Below are 14,132 nucleotides of genomic sequence, written 5' to 3'. Positions count from 1 at the left end.
AGAAGAAGAAGAAGAAGAAGAAGAAGAAGAAGAAGAAGAAGAAGAAGAAGAAGAAGAAGAAGAAGAAGAAGAAGAAGAAGAAGAAGAAGAAGAAGAAGAGCAGCTTACCTCCTTGTACCAGTGCTTGACCAGTCGCAGCAAATCCTTCAGTTTTTCTGGAGACTGCTTCACAAAGTTTCTCTGCAGCTTGATGAAAGAAGTGGAGAACTCACCAGGGACCTTGGTGGCCTGGACCAGATCCTCATAGATCTTGGGGGGTGGCTTGTATGTCAAAGTCACCTGCTCTGGGATGGGGAGAAAAGCAGGTTATCATGAGGCTGTTGTAAATCCATTGCATCTTATCAGAACCATCCGTAACTTTTCTGCCCCAACAGTGGAACTTGTGGGTCAGTGGATAGATGCCATCTTAACTAGATAAAAGAGCAAAGAAGAAAGGGCCCACATCCAGGCAGAGGAAGGGACTGTTCACCGGAGTCTACCTTGCCTGAGTGGGCAAGCTAAGCAATTGGTAACTTTAGATGGAAGGTTGTTTTCTCACTCTAAAAACTGTGCCAGAAGTACATTTTACTTCTCTGCCCTAAAATACGACTAAAATGTTGGTCTTTTGCAATCCATATCCTTGATTAACAAAAGAGCCACAGACCACATTAGACCCCAAACTCAGCTATTTACCTATATATCGACCAAAATGGCAAGTTCTGAAACTAGAGCAACTGGGAACTGAACAGGTTTGTCCCTTCTAGCAAGCTTGGTGGTGGTGGTGGTGGAGGAAAGTACTGTCAAGTCACAGTTAACTTATGGTGAGCCTGTTGTGTTATCAAGGCAAGAGACTTTTCAGAGGTGGTTTGCCATTGCCTGCCTCTGCATCATGACCGTGGTATGCCTTGGTGGTCTCACATCCAGGGGACATTTCGTAGAAAAAGAGGTGCAGCAGCTCATTAGCATAACTCTGGGCGACTCTGAGCTGCCATCTGTGTGGCTCCTGGGGACTGTTGGACAAGCAGTCGCCTCTTCGCCTTCCTCCAGGGCAAATGTTTTTTCCCTGTACACTGAAGTATGCGCATGCTCCGTTGGGTGCTTGTGCGCATCCATGGAGACTTGGGGGGGGGAAGCTTTTTGCGAGGGGACATGGGCGGGCGCCGGATGCCACCGGAAACGCGATCAGATGCCCGCCCTTGCCCCGCGGTTTCCGGAAACTAGTACCTCCGAGGTACTATTTTTTTGCCGCACATATTCGACAGGAAGCCTTGGGTGACCCACGGGAGTGCTACGCTTCCCAGATGTGCCAGTGAGATCGCGTCTGGAAAATCCGCCTATCTTCCATCTCTGTAGCATGGCTAATGTTCCGTGTGACCGCAGCCAATGTTTACCTGTACACTGATGAGGGTTGAATTGGTGGTGACAGACCAGGAATGAGGTCTTGTGGTTGTAGTGGATAGTTCAATGAAATTGTTGACTCAGTGTGCTGCAACAGCAAAAAAGCCAAATTCCGTCGGGGGGAATTATTGTGAAAAGGACTCAAAATAAAACAACTAGCATTATATAATGCCCTTGTCCAGATCTATGATATGGCTGCATTTGGAATACTGTGTATAGGTCTCACCACCCCGTTTTAAGAAGGATATTGTGGAGCTGGAAAAGGTTCAGAAAACCCAACCAAAATAATCAATGGGTTGGAACACTTCCTTGTAAGGAAAGGCTAAAGAGTTTGGGGCTTTTTACTTCATAAGAAAGAGGAGTAAGAGGAGAGGAACTGATACCAGTTTGTAAAATTATGCATTGTCTGGAGAAAGAGGGAGCTTTTTCTTCCTCTCCCAAAATCTACAAACTCAAGTGTACCAAGTGAAATTGCTAGGCAGCAGATTCAAGATGGGCACAAAAAAGGACTTATTTACACACTGCGTAGTGAATTTGTCGCATCAGAGCAATTTATGGAGGAAAGGTCAGTCATCAGCAGCCATGGTGGATGAATGGGGGACCTTCATGTTCACAGGCAGTATATCTTTCAATGTTGCAGGCTAGGGCAGAGCAACTGGAGAAGGCTGTGGCCCTTCTGAGGGCCTTACAGACCATCTGTCTCCCTCTGTGGGAAAGGAGATGCTGAACAATATAAACCATTAGTAGCTAGCAGAGCTGTTGTTTTTACAGCAATCGTGGAGCCAGTTTGAATTATAGGTAGCTTCTCCAACACATGTAATAAAATTCTACCACTTGGCAGAAAATTCTGACAACCAGATTAGAAAATTGTTATATGCCTCCAAAGTTCTACCACTTGACAGGAAGTAACCTCTATTCATTCACTGACATAAACTAAAGAGAAGGAGATTCCTTACCTAAAACATCGTATGCTGGAAGGATGTCCAGCTCCACAGACTCCTTCTTATTTTTTGATTGGAGAGTAAGCGACAGAGAGTGTGGTGGTCTCCCCTTTGCTTCTGGAGGTAAGATATGAACCTTGTAGGCAATAGTCCGTTCATCCCGGACCAGAGCTTGCTTCAGGGAATCAATCACACATTCAGACCTCTCCCTCTGATCGTCATAGCTGGAGAACCAGTGGAGAAACAGAATTGGATCGGCGTCTGAATTGTCCTGCAGCACTTTCCCTTGCCCTGCAGAGCCTCCCTGGAAAGAAAGCAGAAGGGCTGTTGCTCAGTATCCAGTCCATTATATAAGCTGCACTTGCCTTGTCATCAACAAGCAACAGGCACACAGGGTATCACTGTCAATGGCTTTTCCCCCCAACAGTCCTTTCAAATAGCTTCTCAAGTAAAGTGGAGTCCTTCCGTTCATCCCACCCTGTTTTTTTTTCCCCCACTGAAAAACAATGGCAAAGCTTCTGAGTTCTAGATCTTCCTCCATCCACTCTCCAGGACAGAGAAAGTCCCTAAGCTCATCCATACCTCAGTCTGGGACTCTGTTATAGTCGATCACTCCATCGGATAGTTGGAGTTACCATAATGTAACGTGTGAAAAGGAGCAGTTGGGAAAATTTTGTGCAAATGTGGATTTTTGTACACATCCTTAGGATCTATCATACCTGTAAATACATTGCTCTTTTCTCTGTGAATCAGGCAAGGGCCACATTTATATTCACACCCCATAAGGGAGAATACTAATGGGTTTTTTTTAAAGAATCTGACACGAACAATCAAGCAGCAATCTTCCTGCACAGCTACATAGTTTGTGTTTTTTTGTGTGAAATCTTCACAGTAGGATTAAGAGGCTGCCCAGGATACTGAAGAAGAAGAAGAAGAAGAGATTGGATTTATACCCCGCCCTTCACTACCCAAAGGTGTCTCAGAGCGGCTTACAAACTCCTTTCCCTTCCCCTCCCCACAACAGACACCCTGTGAGGTAAGTGGGGCTGAGAGAGCTCTTGACAGAAACTGCTCTTTCTCAAGAACAGCTCTTATCAGAACTACGGCTTGCCCAAGGTCATCCATCCAGGTGCAAGTGGAGGAGTGGGGGAATCAAACCCGGTTCTCCCAGATTAGAGTCCGCGCACTTAACCACTACACCAAACTGGTACTGAAAAGAAAGATTTCTGTAAATGAAGGTTCTTAGCCTTATTTTAGTTATGTAGGCAAATGTTTGCTTTAAAGCTCAGCATCACATGGTGCTACCAGCAGGATTAGATAAGACAGAGGATGTTATGTTGAATGAGAGTTGTGAAAAAGTTACAGGAAGTTATTTTCCTTTGCTGTAGACTCTCCTCATCTTCCATGGAAAAATGACTCCACAAAACACTAGGTCACCACTGGCAACAGCCCCTCCTGCTCTGGTGTTAACCCCTTAAGTTTCCCATTAATTGGTGAGAACTGGAGAAATGGGAGGAGGTGAGTCTCTCACTACACATTCCTAGGAGTTGCTGCCAGGTCCAACAACCCTTAACTATTTGAAAAAGTGGTGTAATAGGTGAACTATTCTCCCCAGCCACCCAAGGGACATAGTCCTTTTAAAACAGACATATGGAAATGAAAGGTCTCTTTGCCTGTCCCAAAGCAACATATTAACCACTAAATCACAGGGCTATATTGAAATGGCTACTCTTTTTGATACTAAATCTCTATATTACAGCTTTCCGACTGAACAGAAGTCTGAAGTTTATTTCCAGGTGTCAAATGAAAGCCTTGTATCCCAGCCAAAGATCACTTATGTTTATCTTTTAAGGTTTTTTTACTTAAAATCAGTCTAATTATTCTTAAAATGAGTAAAACCTTCCAAGTTGTCACTTTTGATGGTATGAGGTGAGTGCTTCTCTGAGCTTAGAAGAAATTTTCCATGGAAACATATGTTGCTTCTCTGAGCTTAGAAGAAATTTTCCACAGAAGCATATGTATCAAAACTGTGTACTATTAGATTGACTTGTTCAGAGATTTTCCCGGGCATCAATCCTTTTGTACAAAGTATCTCCCTTCCAAGGATGGAACACTGAGAGCTGAGAGAGTAAAACTTGTACATGTTTTGCAAATCTGAGAACGAAAGCAAATTTCAGGCTTGTGATTTGTTCAGCCAATACCTCTAACAAACAAGTGGCTGCAACAGAGGTTCTTAACAGACTATAGGTGAGTCTGTGTACTCTCACAGCAGTTATGCCCTTCCATCAGGTCCTAACATCTTGGGACATTAGGCAGCTTCTCAAGGAAGAAACTCTGTACCAGCCCTGGGAGCCCACTCACTACTGCAGGTTGTATAATAATCTCTTGTCTGGGGAAAGCATTAGCAGGCCCACAAGTTCCAAACAATTAGACAAGCAATTAAAGCGTTTGTGTATATTTGAGCATTCCACTTTGGGAATGGGAACAAGCACAAAGTAGTAACTTTGTACTGAGGACAATACATGATACTGGGCTTTCTAGGAGGAGAGAGGTTTGCTGGCTACAATATACCAATACACCATGACGGGGTGTGGAATGGAGTGGCCCGTCCATTGTCATTGCATTGGGAAGGTGGCAAGTGATAAGCAACTGGAATCTTCCAGCCCAGTTACAGGGTTGCCAGGAACCCCTGCTTTTGTGGGGTGTTCCCCTCGCTGCCGGCCAGCTGGCAGATGGGGGGAAATGCCACCCCCAAGTGGCCCGAAAGGTGTTGTGACAATGTCACCCAGACCTGGCGTCATCATGTCACCAACGTCACACAGTGACACTCTAGTTTTGGGGCAAAATCACCTACAAACAACTGCAGCAGCAGTGCTCAAGCTTTCCTTTTGCATACTTCCTCCTCCCCTCTCTTCCTTTCACAACATAATGTGATCTCATTGTCAAAGAAGGGCCAAGGGTCCTCTTTGTGGAAACACATCAGGCCCACAGCCAGGAACTCTTTGTTAAAGGGGTCTATGAAGGGATACCTAATTATCAGGCAATACAAAACAGGCATGCTTGTAGTTACAGATATAAGTCAGATATTTACTACCCATATATGTACAACAGCAGCTGCAACTTCTCTCTCACATTTTTATGCTGTCCTTACTGTAAGAAACTCAGGGCAGCTTGTGCTGCTGTCTAATCCTCTCCTGTATCATTACAACAATCCTGTGAGGTAGGTAAAACTGAGGGAGAGACTAGCCGAAGCCATTCAGTGAACTTTATGATTCAGTAGAAATTTGAAGCCAGGTCTCCCCAGTCCTAGTCCAACACTCTAACCACTATGCCAAATTCAGGTAGAGATGCCTTTTTAAATGAACATGTTGTTTAAAAATATTTTCTTGCATACAGCTTCAGCCACACGGTGAAGATCCTCATGTTCTAGTGGCAGGTGCTGCCAAAAGCATTTTTTTAAAGTCTGCACAGCCAATGAGATCTCCAATGGCCAATCAGAAGCCCTGCTGAGCAAAGGCCTCACCCGGCCCCACCCACTTTGTAAAAATAATTGGCTGGGACCAAGGAACCCATGGGCACCACGCTGGAGACCTCTGCGCAACACAATGCTGCCACGTGTGGCAGAATCCTAGGCATATGTAGCCGGGAGTAAGCCCTGCTGTCACTGTGGGAATCGCTTCCAAGTAAACATGCACAGGATTTCAGTGTCAGCCTCAGAAGTGCCTTCATTCTGTTTTAAGTCCATTATAAACGGCCAGCTGAGCCTTTTCAATCACAGTGTTTACTCTAATGCAAGACTAGGTTTTGCTCTCAGATATGCCCCCCCAAAAAGAGGGGGTTGACTTATATTTGCATACAAGTTACAGTTATGTCCACTATTTCTTTTTCTTGGCGTATAACTTTTTAAAGGGATGGTTGTCTTACATTCACTGTCATCTCCCTTTAAAGTGACTACGCTATGCCCTGCCCTCTCTCTCTCATTGCCCTTTCCTCACTTTGCATACAGCCTGACGAAGAGTTCTTAGGAACTCCAGTGTTTGTTCATATCCTTGGTTGCTTATGCTATTGTTGCAAGGCGGGAGAGGAAGGGAATCTGTCTCTCGTTATTGAACCTTTTCACCCTTGCGGTGACTCAGCACAGGACTCTAAGCCTCCCGCTGCTGTGCTGGGTGGAGCTGGGGCAGATGTGTTGCTCTCGCCTTCCTTCACATATCTAGAGTCAAGAGGACATAAGAAGAGCCTTGCTGGATCAGACCAGTGGTCTATCTAGTCCAGCATCCTGTCTCACACAGTGGGCAGCCAGTTCCTCTGGAAGGCCAACAACAGGGCCTCCCGGCACCGGGCTTCAGAGGCTGACTGATGTTACCTCCTGGCACTGGCCTTCAGAGGCTCACTGCCTCTGAACTTGGATGTTCCCTTTAGTCACCATAGCTGGTAGCCCTGACAGACCTCTCATCCATGAATCTATCTAATCCCCTTTTAAATAGATTCATGGAGGACAGGTCTCTCAGTGGCTACTAGCCATGGTGACTAAAGGGTGGGGGGTTACCATAAAGACACAAAGTATGACAGCTGCATTGTGGGAAAGAAGCAAAGGAATACATGACTGCCCAGAGCTCCAATCTTCTGTTGTGGTAGAAGCAGAAAAAAACAGCTCCTTTGCCTGAGAAGCTCAATTTCAGCTTCCCAAGCCCCCTCCAATGCTGCTGCTATTATGTGACATGAGGGCCAAAGAAGTGTCCATTAGTGAAAATCGGCCATTTGTCAGGGATCCCCTGGACACACCCAGGGCCCCTGGAGCAGAGGAAACAGAGAGCCCGGATAGAGGCTTTGCTCTGTTGCTGGAGTGCCCAGCTGCCTGCTCGGGACTTCTCTTCTGCCCAAAAGGTTTGTGTCAATTGAGATCCATCATGAGGTTCTGCAGGATGTTGCACTAAGTACATCTGTAAAGTACCAGCAGGATTCTGACCCTGGTGACAGCTGTATGCACTCACCTTGGGGGAGAAAAAGGCTCATTCCTGCCAAGGTGATCGTTGGATCAAAAACTCTACTAGAGCTTGCTACTGACTACCCAATTTGATGTTTGCTCTTTCTTCAGTCTGCCTGTGCTTCAAAAGCCCTGACCTGTACCCATCCTCTCCTCCTGCAGGTAGCCTGAAGCCTCTCCACACCACTAGAGCTTGCTACTGACTACCCAATTTGATGTTTGCCTTTCTTCAGTCTGCCTGCGCTTAAAAAGCCCTGACCTGTACCCATCCTCTCTTCCTGCAGGTAGCCTGAAGCCTTTCCACAGCTGCCCTTCTCAGCCTTGTCATCTTGCAGGCCCATCACTGACCTTTGAAGGCTGCAGTGATCAAGTCTGGACCCACCCTTGAAATTGGTCCATATTTACTTCCTGCTGGAGCATCAGAAGTCTCCCGATGCCAGCCAAACTCTGTGGGGAGCCCTGACCAGCCACACACAGATTTTTTTTCTTTTTTTAAAAAGGTGCCTGGCTTCCTTAGATGGCTGTCAGCTACCCTAGAAATTACACGAGGTATGAATCAAAGAAGTTGTCCTTTTAAGATGGTTAAGTTTAGTTATGTTGCCAGATTCAAGTCTTGAAAAAGACTGTAAATGAATCTGACAGCATTTGATAACCTGAAGGCAACCTCTGAGGGCTGAACATGTCCGTGTCCTGTATGTGTAAAACCAGCTTCCTGACAACTTACTCATATGCAGTTTGAGAATCTGCTCTCTTTATACAGCTTTGACTTAATGCACTTTTCACTTTTCTTAAGAACTCCATAGACTTCTTTCCACAACTTGCTTATGAGTCAGGTCACTGACGCATAAATGGTTGCAGGCCACTGACTCATAGGCCGTTGGAAAATGCAAGTCATCTTCCTGAGAGTATAGTTAGATGAGAGGCTGTGTTTAAATTTAAAAAGGATGTCCAGTATCCCATATATGCTGCCCAAAACACCACCATCCATATATGAGTCAGGTCACTGACTCATAAATGGTTGCAGGCCACTGACTCATAGGCCGTTGGAAAATGCAAGTCATCTTCCTGAGAGTATAGTTAGATGAGAGGCTGTGTTTAAATTTAAAAAGGATGTCCAGTATCCCATATATGCTGCCCAAAACCACACCACCATCTATGATGGAATATGGCTAACCTCTGCAGGGAAGATTCTTTGGGAAGATGCTTGATGGATCTTTTGCCATAAAGATGCCTCCACTGGCAGATTTACTTGTGAGCAGTGTTCCCTCTAAGCTGAGTTAGTGTGAGCTAGCTCACAGGTTTTTAGCCTCTGGCTCACAGATTTTTGTCTTAGCTCAGGAAGGATGGCTCCAGAGCAAACTAATTTATGCAGTAGCCAAATTGCTCACTCACAACTTTAATGCCAGTAGCTCACAAAGTAGAATTTTTGCCCACAAGACTCCACAGCTTAGAGGGAGCCACGTTGGGAACACACTTTGAGTTTTTCCACCTTAGGTGCTGATAACTGTGTGTGAGTTGTTGGTATTATTGGCTCTGAAGCCACCAACGACTGTCCTTGGGAAGACGTTCCACTGATGTCAGCAGAACTTAGTTCTGAGTAAGCATGTATATTATCACATTGTTAAGAATTCTGGGCCAAACTAGATGTTCAGGGTTTTTTTTAAGAGTTGGGTCTGGATTTCTATTGGCTATTTAAAAATGGATATTTGGAAATAAAGCTAAGCTCATTTCAGTTCCAAACGCTGCTGTGGGGTGGGAAAGGTCTCCTTAACTGTTGTGGGAAGAGCTCTTCTTACCCAGGCGGTGGTGTTTGGAAAGGTCTCTGCTTTGTTTCTAAATAGCTATTCCCCACTGCTGCTATGGACTGTGGGGAATCTGAGTGGGTCCAAGAAAGCTGGACCCAACTGTTTAAAAAAGCTAATGTACGGTTTGGCCCTCTAACTAAATTGTTAGAGCCAAACTCCCCATGATGAGGGCATCCAGGATGTGTGTGTCTACCTTTCTCCCCTCCCCCCAGCAAAATGGAGTAACAGGTGAGGGGAGAGGAACCTTCCTTTGCCTTACCTCTTGCTAGTGCTTCATCACCCAAACACTTTGCTCCCAAGCTGGCTCCTGTACTGAACCAGATGGATATAGAGAAGATGTTTTAAACAATGGACTACAGAGAGGTACGACAAGGAGGAGCCAACTCCTCCTACTCCCGCTTATCTGTAAATAGGACAGATGTGAATAAGCAAATGTGCAGACCCATAGACAGAAATGTTACAGCAAGGGACTATAAGTATACTGGGGGAGGGAGTGCAGGGTTGCCAGAATCCCATCTTCCTAAACTCTGGAACTCATTGGGTGGGGCCTCATAATGTCATGAGTAGATATGAGGTGGGGCCTGGTGATGCCTCACTAAACAGTTGTATGAACAGCGGTATTTCCATGCACCACTATGTGTGTACCGCACAATATCAGTGCATAGTCACAATCAAGTGGTTATGAAGCAATGGGCTGTTCACTAGACTGAAAAAAAAAATGGCATGGACATTAACTATGTCCTAAATGTAAAGTATAGTTGAGCTTTTTAGTGTCAATTATTGCTTCCTACCACCAATTTACATGTGCAGCTGTCATCATAAGGAGGGATGCATAGAAGTCCTTGAAGACATCTGGAGGTCCAAACATATAAGACCAGTTATGGCCCACCTGCGTTGGCTGTCTGTATGTTTCCGGTCCCAATTCAAGGTGCTGGTCTCAACCTATAAAGCCCTACACAGCTTGGGACCACAATACCTGTTGGACTGCCTCTCCCAACTACAATCTACCCAGACACTACACTCAACTTCTGGGGCCTTCCTCTGAGTGCCAACCCCTTGAGAGGCTCGGGGGGTGGCAAATAGGGAAAGGGCCTTTTGGTGGTGCCTCCCCCGTTTTTGGAACAACCTCCCTGCTGTGGCCTGCCTGGCGCCAAATTTGCCATCTTTTCAGTGCCAAGACAAGACAGCCCTCTTTACAGAGGCCTTTAAAGACCTCCCGGGTCATGCAGGATCCAGATGTGATTAGCCAGGTGTGTTTTTTGTCACTTTGGATTAGATCTTTCTGGGCCAGGTGTATTGTTTTTTAATGTTTTATGTTATTTTAAATTAATTTTAATGTTTTTATGTATTTTATTGTTTTATATTTGATATAGACTGCTCAGAGAGCTTCAGCTATGGGCGGTACACAAATCATCATCATCATCTGCGATATGGCACACCATCAGCTATCCAGGGAAAAGTTATTTGCTTCTGACCATGCTATGAATTCTTCGTTGATTTCATGAATATACCTACATTCTTTCCTCAAGAGATGTTGCAAGGGATAAGACTGCTGGGCAGGATTCAATACAGCACTGACTGGGTGGGGCAGACTGCAATTAATTGGTGTCTTAATTGATCAAATGGGAAATCCCTAAATTACACATGCCTGCAAACCACTTCTTCAAACCTAGAAATTATCCACTAACCCCAAGTAAAGAGATGCAAGTAGCTAGTGTGCAGTGAAGGAAAAGCATTCTGCACATGTGCAGAGTGTTTGTAGTCTCAGCATTCAGAGAACTGATTTTTTTTGGCAGAGATTTATTTAGATCCTCTGAAAGACCTCGCTTTTCAGTAGTGAGAGGTGATTGCCTAGACATAGCTCTTTAGCCTTCTGCCGTAAAGTACAATATTTCTTTTTCGGTTGTGAAGGTTCTGGAGTCAGACAGCTGGAGCTTTATGCCTCTGCAGTCCTTTAGCCCTGAGCCCAGATTTTTGATAGGAAGAAGAGGAATTTGACAGTGGCAATTCAGTTAGGAAGGAGGCATTCTGCATGTTTATTTACAAAGCCAAGTTACAGTAAAGTGGCTTGCAATTAATCATTAAAACCAGCTACCAGGCTGAGTGAGCATTTATTTTTCCTGCTTCTCCCCACCCTATGGCCCCACCTCCAGAGTATCTCCCCCTCCAGAGATACTTTAAAAAGCAAAACCAAACAAAAACCGCATGAAATTCAGAACTGGGGGTGGGGGTGGGGCCAGGAGGGACTGCTTTCAAATGCTACCCTGAAACTCAAGGTCTCCAATATGGTTGCCACGATGTTTAATTTGATCTAATAGAAGAAAATGGAGAGAGAGAAACTGGTGGCTACATTATGCTCTCAGCATTCATTCTGCTGTTCTGTTTTGACGAAAATGAGATACTTTTGATTCCTATAGCTCCACTGCCTATTAACACTGATCTGGTGCAGTGCTCATGCTGCTAGAGAACAAATTGTTTAGAAAGGGAGCATCTGGAAGGGGGGGCCAATTTGGTCACCAAGGTAACGATAAACGACGGAAAGCTAGTCTTCCAAGTAACAAACACAAGCATTGGTTAGGGGTTCTCAGGCAGCCGGGTGTTAATCAGCCCTCCCCCCATCGACCACATTTTGCGAGCCTCATCTGGTACTGGCTTTTGCTGCCCATCTCCCCCGCCCCCCTCAATAAGGATCAGTGCTAATTTTATCTGCATTGGGTTTCTAATGATCGGATATTAACTCTGCGCGGAACCTGCCTCGAGATCTCTTTGCTAATAAGGAAAATAAACAGCGTCACCGGGGCTGGAGCATATAAGTCAATCGTGCTGCTCGCCTGCCTAGGAAATGTGAAGCTGCCATTCCTTCTGGAAGTGGGACAGACTCACCTTTACCAGCTTGATTACTCTGGCCTCTATGGAGAAATTCTTTTTCAAGTAATTGCAGATTCGTTGCACAGCAGCTTGGACGTTCTCAAGAAACTCCTCGCTAGGCTGGAGATGGGCCGCAATCCACCCATCCAGCTCGCAAGAGGAGACTCGGTAGAGTTCCATGGCTCCCGACTGGCACCTTCTATTCCTACGCCGCTTGTGTCAGGCGCGGCCAGCTCGGTTCTTCTCATATGATTGTTTGAGACGGAGGTCATGTGCGAGCAGTTAAGGTAGAGTACACTGTCATTTTTGCAACATTTCCCCACTATCTGCTTTCAATATAAAATATGAAAAATGCATATATTGTAGTGGGGAGGGACAGAAAACAATATAATAAAAGAACCTTTGTAGTCTCCTTATTAGAAAGTTTCCTTTAAAAAAAAAAGGCAGATAAAAATTTGCAAAATAAAATTAAGACTGGGATTGCATTGCTATTGGTATTTGTTTAGAATTTTGAACTTCTGTGTTCTTGAACATTTATCTGGTCCCAAAATAAGATTTCAGCTTGCTTTCAAAGCCCTGTGAAAATCCACCTTAAGAAAAATTCAGAGTCCAGGAAGTGGTATTGAAGCGACGTAGACAAAGGGTCACTTCCGCTCAGCACGGAGCGTAGCTGAAGCAAGGTGGTGGTGGGGGGAATCTTTGACGTTCCGAGTGGGAAATTCCGAGTAAGAAATACTAGGACTACTCCCTCATTAGACATTCTGTTTAAGCTTGTTATAAGCGGACAATCATGGCTGGCACGTTAAGTAAATAATCGTTTCTTCTTTACCGGAAATAAAAACACAAGGACGGGAATAAAAGGTCATCGGCTGCAAGACAGTGGTAAGGGATTGCAGCGTGAGAGTTTTGTACACTCAGAGGATAATGGCTAAATCCCGGGGGAGAGTAAGTAGGGAAGAGTTTTTTTTCTTTATACAGCACGCACACAGCCACACACCTAATCTGTAGTTTACTGTAGCAAACAATCCGGAGTATCTGAAGAAGTGTGCATGAACATGAAAGTTTATACCCAGAATTAAACTTTGTTGGTCTGAAAGGTGCCACTGGACTCGAATTTAGTTCTAATCCGGAGTACCGAAAGCGCTATAATGCTTTAATCAGCGTTTAATTACCCTTGCAAAACATCTTGAGAACGTTCTACGGAGTCCGGGATTCAAATGTTTTAAATAGATATCCTTTGCACTCTACTCAGTGAATGATTCAGTTTCACTAGCAGTATGCCCAGGTACAGATCAAGTTATTTTTTTGGGGGGGAGTACATATTGGGATGTACAACTTTTCTCCAGTGTATTTAAATAGAGCCCGTGTAAGTCAGTAGGCCTTTCTTCTTTCAATAGGCCTTCTTCAGGCATCTTGTCATTTGTTAAAACAACAGGACACAAGGAATGCAGGAATGAGGAGTGGTTAGGGCATTGCCAGGGCAGCCCACATCCTTAAAAAGTGGCATGGCTTAAAACTGGTCAGTGGGCTCTCGCACATGCACCAACATCAACAAAAAGTTATTTTAAAACAAAGCTTAGCTCTTCACTGCCTTCTACTGGTTAACAAGTACTCCCTCAAGATTGAAATCTTAATAATAATAACTAGTATAAGATTAGCAGGCAATACCACCCTAATGGCAGAAAGTGAAGAGGCATGCGCAGTGGGGTTCCCCTGCGTTCCTGGAAGAGAGGCGCGAAAATCCCTTTGTGAGCTTTGCATAGCACCGATAGGGATCAGCGCAGGCGCATAATCCCATGGGTGTGATGCACAGAGACCACGAAGATCCAGCAGAAACAAACTCCTAGTAACTCTCTTTATTACTGCCCCCTGCCGCATCATATGTGTGTTTAGTTGTATAGGTTAATATTAAAGCAAGCGTAACTTAATGAGGAAATATTAATGCTCAGTCTGCAGAGTAAATATATTTGGATAACAATTTATGTTCATTTAACCAGTCTCTGATATTTTGTTCCAAAATAAAGCAAATTTGTAACCAATTGTCATGTACTGCAATCTTTCCCCCTCCCCCCATGTATACAATTAGGATTGGAACACCTTCGTGAAGAGAAAAATTCCCCAAACTGTTGGGTTGGGGTTGTCTTGAGTTTGCTG

At 44.8% G+C, this 14,132-nt stretch overlaps 1 protein-coding gene across 1 annotated transcript in view; it reads right to left on the bottom strand.

The window, feature by feature from the left end:
* LOC107111896 (2'-5'-oligoadenylate synthase-like protein 2) overlaps positions 1 to 12,211 on the bottom strand; it is a 22,061-nt gene extending 9,850 nt beyond the window's left edge. Inside the window, exons 1-3 of the mRNA XM_015412940.1 lie at positions 11,994 to 12,211; positions 2,334 to 2,622; positions 109 to 284 (exon numbers count right to left, since the gene is read on the bottom strand). Of these exons, the coding sequence (XP_015268426.1) occupies positions 109 to 284; positions 2,334 to 2,622; positions 11,994 to 12,158 (630 nt within the window). The 5' untranslated portion in view covers positions 12,159 to 12,211. The remainder of the gene's footprint in view (positions 1 to 108; positions 285 to 2,333; positions 2,623 to 11,993) is intronic.
* Between the last annotated feature and the right edge of the window lie 1,921 nt (positions 12,212 to 14,132).

This window comes from Gekko japonicus, unplaced genomic scaffold (assembly GCF_001447785.1).
Source record: "Gekko japonicus isolate JY-2015 unplaced genomic scaffold, Gekko_japonicus_V1.1 scaffold1800, whole genome shotgun sequence".
Lineage (NCBI taxonomy): Eukaryota > Metazoa > Chordata > Lepidosauria > Squamata > Gekkonidae > Gekko > Gekko japonicus.
This window is presented reverse-complemented; position numbering and strand designations above follow the sequence as displayed.